General features: G+C 35.6%; 1 protein-coding gene across 1 annotated transcript; it reads left to right on the top strand.

The window, feature by feature from the left end:
- Nucleotides 6676-13087, top strand: LOC107607636. Its single transcript, XM_016309564.1, has 5 exons — nt 6676-6738; nt 7000-7171; nt 7293-7472; nt 11416-12710; nt 12830-13087. Exons 1-5 carry the CDS (start codon nt 6676-6678, stop codon nt 13085-13087), a joined length of 1968 nt encoding a protein of 655 aa, XP_016165050.1.

Below are 13240 nucleotides of genomic sequence, written 5' to 3'. Positions count from 1 at the left end.
AGCTCAATTGAATGGGTCTAGGAAGTTGTTTGGACGCTTCAGTGAGAATTCTAAAGCTGAACCACCCGGATGGAATCATGATAATCAACTTGAAGACGGGTGCAAAAGCAAGATTTGGGACCCCGGAATTCACTCCAACAATCAATACTCTTGGGGCCTTGTCACTTGCTTTAACTTACTTGAAGGCTTTCTGCGCCTAGTTTGGGACCCCGGAGGCCATTGGAATCACAAACATTGGTGGAGATTCCTGGATGAATACAAGCATAAGCCACCATAACAGGAAGCTCACCAAATGTCCAACTTAAGGACTCTAACTAAAAGTGCTAGGTGGGAGACAACCTACCATGGTATAATCATTCCTTTCTCAATTTTAATTTTATTTCGTTTTGTTTGTTTTTTTTTATTTTATTTTATTGAACCTGGAATTATTCATAACATCTATATCAACACTGCATTTGCATCTGCATATTGCATAAAAAAAAACGCACACGACGCGGCAGCGTCGCTGACGCGTCCGCGTCACCAGTGCGTTAGGAAGAAAAGAATTGAACAGAGATTCACGCGAAAGCGTGGCTGGAGGCGCGCCTTTAGCATAATTTGACCCCACGCGACCGCGTCGCTCATGCGACCACGTCATGTGGGAACTTTGGCCTCCCACGCGACCGCGTCACCCACGCGGCCGTGTGCCATGAAAATCGACGTAACAAGGGTGTATGGCCGAAAGTTGAGCTGGAATTGGGCTGGACTCGTGCTGGAAGCCCACGCCCTCCGACGCGAACGCGTGCTCCACGCGGCCGCGTCATTTTCCAAAAATGGCCATCGACGCGACCGCATCACCCACGCGACCGCGTCACCCAATATTTGGTAATTAATAATTTTGAACAGAGAGTTGTGCGAGCGCGAGGCTGCCCTCGAGCCAGTAGCATAAAACGTGTCACGCGACCGCGTGACCGACGCAACCGCGTCAATCAGTTTAAGCGCAAGTCGCGCGACCGCGTGCCCCACGCGACCGCGTCGCTTGCGCCGCACAGCTTATCCTAATTTGCCAAATATCTTGCCTTTTCGTCTCCAATCCTAATTTTTCCTCCCTCCTTTCTTACTTACTTCTTCTTCCCTCCTTTCCCTTCTCATTCTTCTTATCTTTTATTTTATTTTACTTAATTTATTTGAATATTTCATTCATTGCATTTTAATTTAGTGCATATTTTTATTTTCTTTTCTAAATTTATTATTTTTTCTTTGGTGTTGAATTTTCTTATGTCACTGTTGCATCTTCTCTTGAATTATTTTGGGTGCTTCGTGACTTGTTTTTATTCTGGTTAGGTAATATTATTTAAATCAATGTCTATCTTTTATACCTGTATTACTTTTACATTGACATGAATTTATATTATCTTTCCTTACCCACACTCTCTCCCTCATTGTTGCAATATTTTGCACCACTCGTATGCCATGTGCTTCTATTGTTTTCTCACTTGCATGTTGTAGCTACCATGTAATTGAGACCCTCATTTTTGGCATTAACCAACCCATGTTTTATTTGTTTTCTATCTTTGCTTTGGGTTACTTTCCTTCCCTTTTTCTTTCAGGATGGCCACCAGGAAGAGAACCGGAAGCCGTTTACATGGGAGAGACAAACAAGTTCCTACGCACATTCCTTGATGAGAAAAGCATCAGTTGGAACAACCCGTCCACCTGCACATCTCAGCATGCACCGAGGACGGTACAATTTTTAAGTGTGGGGAGGTCGATACCAATCTCCATGGGTTAGTATTTTCTTATCAACACCAATATTTTAATTTCTTTGTTAATTGCTGCATTTGCATATTTGATTGCATATTTATTTGATTTTATGCATCTAGTTACTACTTGGTTAAAGTAATAAATTTCTTTGTAAGACCCTATCTTTGAAAAATTTCACTAATTTAAATTGAAAAAAAAAATTTTTTTGTTAAAACTTGTTTAAAGTTGTATTTGGAACATGGTTTTTGAGCCAAAGAACACACAACCTGTGAGATTTTGAGCTTATTTACATGGTTACATTATTTAACCATAAATATTTTATTCTTGTGTATTTACTTCTCTATAATTGTGATCTTTACTTTGTTTCAGTCTATATGTCCATTATTTAGTGTATTTACATGCTTGCATATGATTGAGGCCATTATTTGATTTTAGCTCACTTATCCCAAATAAGCCTACCCTTTACATCACCCTTGTTAGCCACCTTGAGCTTTTTAATCCCCATTTGTTCTATATCTTACCACATCACTAGCCTTAAGCAGAAAACAAATTAATTATCCCAATTGAATCTTTGGTTAGCTTAAGATAGTGTGTTAATTAAGTGTGGAAAAAATGTGGGAACATGAGTTAATAAAGGAAAAGTATAATGTTTCTAATTTATTTGAATATCAGGAATTTGGGAACCTACTCATGAAAAACCAAAATAAAAAAATAATAGAAAATCCATGTGCATTGATAAGTTATATTTGTTTCTCTACAAAAAAAAAGGAAAAAAAAAGAAAAGAAAAAAGAGAAAAAAGAGAAAAAATCCAAAAATACTCAATAAATAAGTAAATAAGGGGACAAAATTACCCCAATGCTAAGTTAATAAAAAGATTAATGCACATGTGATAAAAGTAAAGAAATATCAAAATTTTGGTACATGAGTATGGGAATCATACAAAAGTAGGAATTTTGGGTAGCTAGGCATGAATTTAACAGTATATAGAGTATATGTATATTAGGTGAGAGTTTAGGTTAGTCAAAGATTCATATTATAGCTCACTTGGCCATACATGTACCCTTACCTTTACCTCAGCCCCATTACAACCTTGAAAAGACCTCATGATGTTTGCATTGGTACATTAAATTTTTGTTGATTGGTTAGATGAAGAACAAGGTTTAGAAAGCATGATTAGAGAAGAATAGAGGGATTAACCCTAGACACTTGAGAGATTAGAGTGATATACACTACCAGTAAGGGTTCAAGGTTTGATTCCATGTTCCCTGCTTTCATGAGCTATCTTCTTAAAAGTTTATTTGCTTTTATTGTATGATTTGAATTAGTGAAACCTGATTTATATTTGTCTTGGAGGACTTATTTACTTTTAACCAAGTAGGTAGAAACATTTTGCATGTAGTTGCATTCATATAGATAGGTTGCATTTCATACCATTCCTCTTCATTCTTTATAGTTTCTCTTGAGTTTAGCATGAGGACATGCTAATGTTTAAGTGTGGCGAGGTTGATAAACCACTATTTTATAGTTTATCTTGTGCTTAATTGAGTGGATTTTATCAACTCTTTACCCACTTATTCATACTATTTGCATGGTTTTACATTTGCCTTCCTAATTATGTGCTTTGGTTGAAAACATGCTTCTTTGGCCTTAAGTTCCCTATGATTAATCCTCTCTTATTACCATTAGATGTCTTGATATGTGTGTTAAGTGATTTCAGAGATTACAGGGCAGGAATGGCTCAGAGGATGGAAAGGAAGCATGCAAAAATGGAAGGAATACAAGAAGTTGGAGAAATTGCTAAGCTGTCCAGCCTGAGCTCTTTGCACTCAAATGGCTATAACTTTAGCTACAGAGATCCAAATGATGCGGTTCCAGTTGCGTTGGAAAGCTAACGTCCGGGCTTCGATTTGATATATAATATGTCATAGTTGTTCTAACTCTAGGCGACGCGACCACGTGCTCCATGCGGATGCATCGCAGTGACGAAAAACCAGCGTGGCAGATTTCGCAACCAGCGATTCTGGGCTGTTTCTGATCCAGTTCTCGGCCCAGAAAATATAGATAGAGGCTATAAAGTGGGGAAATACACCCATTCATTAGGATAGGCTCTCATATTCACGATTTTAGGAGTAGATGTAGTTTTTAGAGAGGAGGTTCTCTCCTCTCTCTTAGGATTAGGATTTAGGATTTCTCTTAGTTTTAGGAGTGGCTCTCAATCCCAGGTTCTTTATTTTTATTTATTTTTCCAATTTAATTTATGAACTCTTCCATGTTACATATAATTTTTTTAATTAATGTTATTTGAGGTATTTCAGATTTAAGATTGCTTTGCTCTGTTTAAGATTGCTTTCAATTTAATTTAGATATTTTTTTCTCCCTTTTGGCTTTGGTCAAGTGACTACTTGAGTTATCAAACTCAGCAAGTGATTGAAATTGGCAGATTCTGCTTGAGCTAGGATTGCTCTAAGGCTAGTCTCTCCACAAGAGTTGACTTGGACTTGAGAATCAAGCCAATCAGTCCACTCAACCTTCCTTTGCTTAGTAAAGGCTGACCAAGTGGGATTAAAACCCAATTCTCTTCACACCTGATAAGGATAACTAGAATAGGACCTCCAATTTCTCATACCTTGCCAAGAGTTTATTTTACAATTATTTATTAATTTTATTCTTCTTATGTAACATACTGCTCCCTTACTTTCTAAAACCCCTACCTTACTTTCTAAAACCCCTAATTTACAAAACTCATAACCAATAATAAGAACATACTTCCCTGAAGTTCCTTGAGAAGACGACCCGAGGTTTAAATACTCGGTTATCAATTTTAAAGGGGTTTGTTACTTGTGACAACCAAAACGTTTGTATGGAAGGACTTTTGAAGGTTTAGAAACTATACTTGCAACGAGGATTTATCCGCAAATTTCTAGACCACGCAAAAGTACTCTCATCACTAACCCAACTAAGAAAGGGGTACCTCATAGGTACTGGATACAAGACAGTAGAAATAACCTAAAGAAATCTGAAATACTCTAGGCTTTTCACTTAAGTGTATCACTCAATCTTTTATCACTCTTTGGCTTTTTCATAAGCTCTCTCTTTAAGCTTTTTAGCACTTAATAAATTACAGAAAGATATACATTGAAAAATGAAATTACAATCTGTAAAACATGAAGGAGATTGATGCTTCAACAGTCTTAGTTGCTATAGGTTGAACAGATTCACTTTCCTCTGACTAGAGAGCACTGTCCAAGTCGATGAACTCTTCAGAGAAAACTTCACAGAACAAAAACTTTAAACCCTGGTTCTCTCTCCTTGTCTTCAGAAGAGTAAAAAAAATTCTTTTGTATTTTCTTGGATGTTGCTGAGTTGCTCTTCTTCCAAGTCAACTCCTCGAGTTGTGTGCTACCAACTTATCATTTCACTCTTTTCAATTAATCCCTAAATTAAGAACTTTGTATCTGAGCCTTTTTGCTTGACCGAAAGCCTCAGAAAAGCAATGAAAAAGTTGTTTAATGGTAAACCCAGATCTAAACCTTTGAGCTACAACTTTGTCTCCAAGAAATAATTTTGGCCTTTGATTCATAGCAGTGATTATCAGAAATCACTTTCTCCATTTATCCCAGAATAGAGTACCAGAGAGTTGGATAAGGAGTGAAGAAAGTAAATTGCATGTAAATGGAAATAAATCACCTTTAGCTTCTGACTTAGCTAGAATTAGATTGATTTGGGTGATTAGACCTTTGCTTTTTGGATTAAGCTTTCTCTTTCTTTCTTCTTTGATGAAATGACTTAGAGGAACGAAGCCCTCTCTCTCTTTTCTGAGTCTGACCGAATGAAAGGTGAACATTATTTGGAGGATTAGCTTGGAGGGATTTGCTTGAGAAGCTTGGGCTTAGGTTGGATTTGATTGAATCGGCCCAGCTTATTCTTTTTGCTTAACACCTTTGGGGCTTTTAGTGCTTTGTAGCCCACTTTGTTTCTGGTTTGATTTCCTTCCTATTGGGCTGCTGCAACATTCTTTCTTTGACCTGCAACACTAATCAAACTTGATCAAAACTAGTTGGGTGATTAACCCAATAAAATAATGTTTGTCATCATCAAATTAATTTAGTTAAATTCTTAACTCAACAAAGTAATACATATAATTCATATGTGTAAATTAATTAATTGATATATGTATTGTTAGATGACCTTAATCATAGGTAATGGCTCCTCATTTTCGTTGTGTATGTTATTATCTTTGACTATTAACAGGTTTCGGAGTTAAACTTTAACCACCATGGTATTATACTCACCAAAGCCATTTTTTGTTCATCTTTCAAAGATAAAATCAAATCAGGCTAAAGGGTATTAATTGAGAATACAGTAGTTTTCCATAACATTATTTATTTATATATAATTTTAAAACCTATTTAATAATATAATTTTTAGGTGACTTTATTCTTATAATTCAATTTAAAACAAGATGCCCATTTTTTGTAAAATTAGATAACTTTGTCCATTCTTTTTCTTGAAAGACTTCATTTAGTGCTAGCACTTACATGTCACATATTTGTTTTTGTATGTGTTGTCCCTTAATTTTTTTCGAGGCAACAAAGAACCTGACACCTGCACGTTTTCATAGGAAGTTATGATTGCATTTCACAATTTCTAACCAACAATTGTTTGTTGCTTAAGTTCATTATTATGTTACTGACATTTTTATGCTTCATTTATCTGACTTTTTTTCTACTCAAACCTACAAATTACCCCATTTGGTTACTACCATACACAAGTTATTATAAAGTGATCCCAAACAAATATACCCAAATAATTAATCATTTCATGGTTTGACAAATGAGTTCTCTACAATGAATAGTTGCATGTATATATATATAATCCATGAAATCTATTCCTTCTTATAACTTACTATCATTTGCCACTTCCCCGTAGCAATGTCTTCCTCCAAGTTTAATGATCAGGGTCACTTCTTTTACATGAAAATTAACCCCGACATGGTTAGTTATGAATCGTTATATCATTGCTTCTCTTCAGATTGTGTCATTTAGTTTATTAATTGTTTTTTCTCTCCTTATTTGAATTCTCTTGATTTACTTTCCATAATAATTTCAAGATATCATTGAAATCCTGTCTATCTTCTTCAAGAGGTACAAGGATTCTTTAACTAATGAGTTAGTGTTCTATGACTTAGCTGGTAATGAGATTGAAGTTGCCATCGAAAAGGGGCACTGAACTGGCATTATTGTTAATGGCTACAGCAACTTTGCATTGTTGTATGGTTTGAAAGAAGGTGGTTGGTTACGGGTTTGCTACGTTGGTATGGACAAGTTTCTCACCATCAAAGTCCCGCCCCCGTGAAGCTTCCTCTCGACATAAAACCTTCAATTATTGTTGAGGACGTTATAGACCTTTGTGACCATTCTTTAGAAGGTAAGCATTTTTTGAACCGTTGTTAAAGTCTCCAACTCCCTCATCATGTGAGAAAACCTCTAATGATTGGCTAAACAAATCACCTCTGAAGAATTCCAAATTGGTCAATTCTTTTACCCAGAAAATCTATTCAATGATATTAATGTTGTTCCACCCAGCATGAATTCTGAACTACTCGACCTTATTCTATATCAATCTGATCTTGATCCTATCAAACAAGTTCTTTCACTAACCGAATGTACTTCAGCTAAGAATAACACTTCTAATAATAATGAAAGTCAGACTTTTGGTTTCCCTATAAGTATGTTTAATAATTCTTAACTCAATCTTAATACAAGTTTGTTTCAGAAAGACCAGTCCAAAAGTTCACCATCAATTTTATCCAGTTACTCTACTCAAGTAATATCTCAACCCGATTCTCCTAATCATTGACAAGTATATTCAATTGATAAATACGTGTCTGATTATCAGGCAACATATTCAATGGTAAAGTTTCCTTTCCTTAGTTCTGCCATTTGCAATTGTTTTATTCATGGTTAAGCTTATTTACTCCTTTTTCCTCTTAATTCTATTCATTTGTTTCCTTCTAAATTTACTTCTGTCGCATTCCCTTCAAGATTGCCATTTGTCAATGTACGCAACCAACTGGAATGTCGTTCATAATGGGTCTTCGATGGAGGGGTTCTGCTTCATCAGAGGTTTTTCTTTCTCGGGAATGGCGTAGATTCTTCCTTCAACATGGAATAGTGCAAGGGAGCGTGGTCAAGTTTACTGTCCTTGTTGATGATGAGAAATCAACGACCTTAGAAGTTTTCAGAATTTAGTATTTAATAGGAGTTTTATTCACCATATTACCGTTTTGATCCTTTTGGTTACTAATTATAATATAAGATGTCTTTATAATCTCCTTATTGGCTCTTTTATTTATAGATGTAATAGATATAATATATTTGATCATAGTGATATATTTATGAAATCATTTTTTTATGTGTCATTTTTCTTTTAAACATATTTATTTCATTTTGATTTTTGGTTTCTTCCTTCGTGCACTTTTAACTTTATACTCCTCCATGTTATTCACACGACCACTACCAACTTATTAACCAAGTTTACAAAATTCTCATTCATCACCACTGTTTATCTTTTCATCTAATATCTTTAATGCATTGTCCAATTTTTTGCAGATGTATATACTATAGAATTTTAGAAATGCAGCTTACCACATGCTCATATTCTATTGTTCATGGATCTGAATCACACACCTAAATCTCCATGTGACATTGATAAGATGATCTGTACTAAGATACCAGATAAGTTATGTACACATAAGCTCAATGCAGCAGTAGAGAAGTTCATGGTTCATAGACCATATGGTCGTCATAATAATAACAGTCCTTGCATGATCAATGGTCGTTGCTCTAAATTCTACCCAAAACAATTTCAAAGAAGGACTATCATTGATGAAGCTGGTTCCCAAAGTATAAAAGGATTGACAATGGGCGCATAGTTTAAAAAAAAAAAAGAACGTAGTTCTTGACAATTTTTTCATGTACCCTACAACCCATCACTGCTGTTAAAGTATGGTTGTCACATTAATGTCGAGCATATATGTCAAACATCTGCAATAAAATATCTATTCAAGTATGTTCACAAGGGCAACAATAGGGTCACAGCTGCTTTTTATCAATCAACAGGTGATGGTGATTGCCAACATGTTGTTGATGAGATTGATGAACGAATTCTTGACGGTTTAGAATTTAGCTAATGGAGTCTCGTTGTAAAGTATAGTTTCCAAACCAATCAATAATCTTTTCATGCAAAAATATCGGTTGTCACAAAGAACAAACCCCAAATAAGAAATAACCGGAGTATTTTGGACTCCGGGTCGTCTCACGAAGAGTTGCAATGAAGTGATCAATTATTGGCTATGAAGGGGTAAAGGGGGTTTTTGATTGATAAGACGGGCACTAAAATAAATGACAAGAAAAGTAAATCAAGCAAATAACTAAAGAAAGCAATTAATAAAGAGAGATATTCATGGCAAGAATTGAGATCATAGGCCTTCTATCCTAGTCATGCAATGATTAATTCATCTTATTTAGTCAACTCCAACAAATAGGGAGAAAGTCAAACAAGACTAATTAATCATACCACAATAATAACAAGAATTTATCTTATTACGTCATCTCCAACATTGGAAGAAGGTATCATATTATCTCCCATGAGAGAAAGTCTAACAAGACTAGCTAATCTCAATCCAAAAGTCCTAATCAACTCACTAATTAACTTAGCAAAAGATTAGCGTCAATGGAAACAATATTCCAAAAGCCCTAATCAACTTACTAATAGCAAAAGATTAGCGTCAATGGAAATAATATTAGCTAACAACTCTAGATCACCAACATGAGTTGGGTTTTCATGACTCAAGATTGCCCAATCACTCTTCCCAAGCCAAGAATGCTCAAAATCTACTCTAACATCCAACCAAGCATTTTATCAAACACTTGGAATGCATACATGGAAAGCATAGTAAAATGTGCAAGAAATATAAATCTACCAACTATCAATTGCAAGAAAAGTAAATCAACAACTCAATTCATCAATAAAAAGAACATCAAACATTAAATTACATTAAAAGAAAAGATCCAAATCTAACAAAGGGTTCATGAACATAAAAAAGACATAAAAGTAAAATTGACAAGAGAACTAAGAAGAATAGAGTAGTAGCAACAAGAAATTAAAAGGAGAAACAAAATTAAAACAAGAATTAAAAGTTGGATTTAAGAAAATTAAACCTAAACTACCCTAAATTCTAGAGAGAAGAGAGAGCTTCTCTCTCTAGAATTCTACCCTAAAACATGATGAAAACTCAACTATGACTACTTGGTTCATTCTCCCTTCAATCCTTGGGTTCAATAGCATCAGAAATGGGTTGGATTGGGCCCAAAATGACCTGTAAAATCGCTGGGGGCGATTTCATTAAAGTGGGCCCACGGACAGCATCGGCGCGCACGCGTACATGGCGCGTGCGCGCCCCTGAGCGCGAAGCAACATATGGCAAATTTTATATCATCTCGAAGCCCCGGATGTTAGCTTTCCAACGCAACTGAAACCGCCTCATTTGGACCTCTGTAGCTCAAGTTATGGTCGTTTGAGTGCGAAGAGGTCAGGCTTGACAGCTTTACGGTTCCTTCATTTCTTCATGAGTTCTCCCACTTTGCATGCTTTTTTCTTCACTTTTTCCATCCAATACTTGCCTTATGAACCTGAAATTACTCAACAAACATATCAAGGCATCGAATGGAATTAAAGTGAATTAAAATCACCAATTTTAGGGCCTAAAAAGCATGTTTTCATATTTAAGCACAAATCAAGGGAGAATTGGAAAACCATGCTATTTCATTGAATAAATGTGATAAAAGGTGATAAAATCCCCCAAAATAAGCATAAGATAAACCACAAAATCGGGGTTTATCAGAGATACGTAATTTTTATGACTATAGGTACATATCTTCTTGTGAGGCTGCTTGGAGGGTATTTGGGTATGACATACAATAAAAAGAGCCTTCGGTAATTAGACTACCTTTCGCTTTACCTAATGAACATCCAGTTGTCTTTAGGGATCATGAAAACATCATTGATGCCATAGAAAGAGTGGATGGCAAGCTCACTAAGTTGTTAGCATAGATGCTCGCTAATCAGTTGTTTCCTTTTGGCTGGTATCTTACATACAGCCAATTCCCTAAGAAATTTGTATGGAAAGAGGACATATCAATGTGGATGCCAAGGAAGCAAGGGTTTTCAATTGGTAGGTTGACCCATGTACCGCGTGGCAATGGAGAAGACTACTACGGTACTACCTCAGACTTCTTCTGAACATTCAAAAAGGGTGCCTGAGTTTCATCCATCTTCGAACGGTAGATGGTGTTGTGTATTCAACATTCAAGGAAGCCTGCTATGCTTTAGGTTTGTTGCAAGATGATAAAGAATTTCTTAACTCTATGTTGGAAGCAAGCACGTGGGCTTATACAAGATACATTCGAGATCTATTTGTTGTTTGCTTACTATCAAACAACATCTCGAGTCCAATAAAGGTTTGGGAACAGTGTTATCATGTATTATCTGAAGACATACTTTATTCTCACAGGAAGGCTATGAATTGCGAAGGTTGTATCTTTAATTATATTATATTATTATGTATATATATAACACCACACTAACAATAGTTGTTGTATGTAATGCAGAGTTACAACTTTTTGAAGAGCGAATTCTTAATCTAACTCTTTCCAAGATTGAGGACAAATTACAAGATAATGGTAGATCACTTAAGGAGTATGATCAAATGCCTCTCTTAACTATTGATGCTCTGGATGGCATAGATGATCCTCTAATAATGGATGAGATGAACTTTGATTTATCCCTTCTGAAGGAGGAGTTGGAGTATAACTTACACATCATGAATTTGGAGCAGCGTGAAGCATTTGATAAGGTGATTAGTGTTGTGAATGATGATGTTGGAGGCTTTTTTTTTGTATATGGATATGGTGGTACTGGAAAGGTGTACCTCTACAGGACATTGTCAGCTGCTATACGAAGTAGAGGTGAAATTGTTTTAAATGTGGCATCCAGTGGGATTGCATCCTTATTACTCCCCAATGGCCGTACGAATCATTCAAGGTTTAAGATACCACCTGATCTAAATGAAGACTCTGTGTGTTGTATTAAGCAACGTACTTTGTTTGCTAAGTTGGTATGTAAAGCGAAGCTTATTATATGGGATGAAGTACCAATGTTGAATAAGCTATGTTATGAATCATTGGACAAATGCTTGTGGGATATTATGAGATATGAGAAATGTTATAATTCAAATCTGCCTTTTAGTGGCAAGGTTATTTTGTTAGGCGGTGATTTTAGACAGATTCTTCCAGTCATACCTATAGGCTCACGTCAAGACATTGTACAGTCTTCGATAAATTCATTATATCTCTGGGAATTCTGCATAGTTATGAAGCTAACAACCAACATGCGGCTTACTGTTGGAGCTAGCCACACTCAACTAAGACAGATTTCACAATTTGCTGAGTGGCTATTGACTATTAGTGATGGTTTGCCAGGTGATTCTTCTGATGGAGAAAGCGAAGTTAACATACCTGAAGACATCATTATTCAATACAACGAAGATGGTTTCAATTCTTTGGTTAATTTTGTTTATCCAAATTTGTTGCTAAATTTAAACAATGGGTCGTACTTCGGAGACAGAACAATACTTGCCCTTACACTTGAGATTGTCAACGATGTTAACAAGCACATAATGAAATCTTTAATTGGAGAGGAGAAGACCTACCTTAGCTTTGATTCATTTTGCGTAAAGGAAGGTAACATGAAATCTGAATTAGATACAATCACTCCAGATGTTCTTAATGCTATCAATTGTTCAGGCTTGCCGCCTCACCTGTTGGCTCTTAAAGAAGGTGTACTAGTAATGTTACTACGAAACATTGATCAATCAAATGGGCTATACAATGGCACAAGATTACAGGTACACAGGTTAGGTAATCATGTTATTGAATGCATCACACTAATAGGAGATAAATCAGGTCAAGTGATTTTGATACCACGGATGAACATGATACCCAACAATGCTACTATTCCTTTTAGGTTTCAAAGGAGCCATTAGTTGTTTCATTTTCTATGACTATTAACAAGTCTCAGGATCAAACTTTAACAACTGTGGAATTGTACTTGTCGAAACCTGTTTTTACCCATGGTAAACTATGTGTTGCTCTGTCAAGAGTAAGATCAAAATCCGGTGTAAGGATATTAATTGAGAATAATTCATTCAAGACAAAAGGTACAATCATCAATGTTGTTTATAGAGAAGTATTTAAGAACCTCGGTGACCGTGTATACTTCTAAAATTTTGTTGACAATATATAATAGTCACAAATTTTCCGTCGTCTATCAAGTTATTTTTCACATGATTATAAAGTCAGCCTTACTAAGCCTTTTTGTTAACATCTTTATTATATTATTACAATATGTTTTGCTTATTATTAATTATTTAACAAA

The sequence above is a fragment of the Arachis ipaensis genome, chromosome B07, assembly GCF_000816755.2.
Source record: "Arachis ipaensis cultivar K30076 chromosome B07, Araip1.1, whole genome shotgun sequence".
NCBI classification, from domain to species: domain Eukaryota; kingdom Viridiplantae; phylum Streptophyta; class Magnoliopsida; order Fabales; family Fabaceae; genus Arachis; species Arachis ipaensis.
This window is presented reverse-complemented; position numbering and strand designations above follow the sequence as displayed.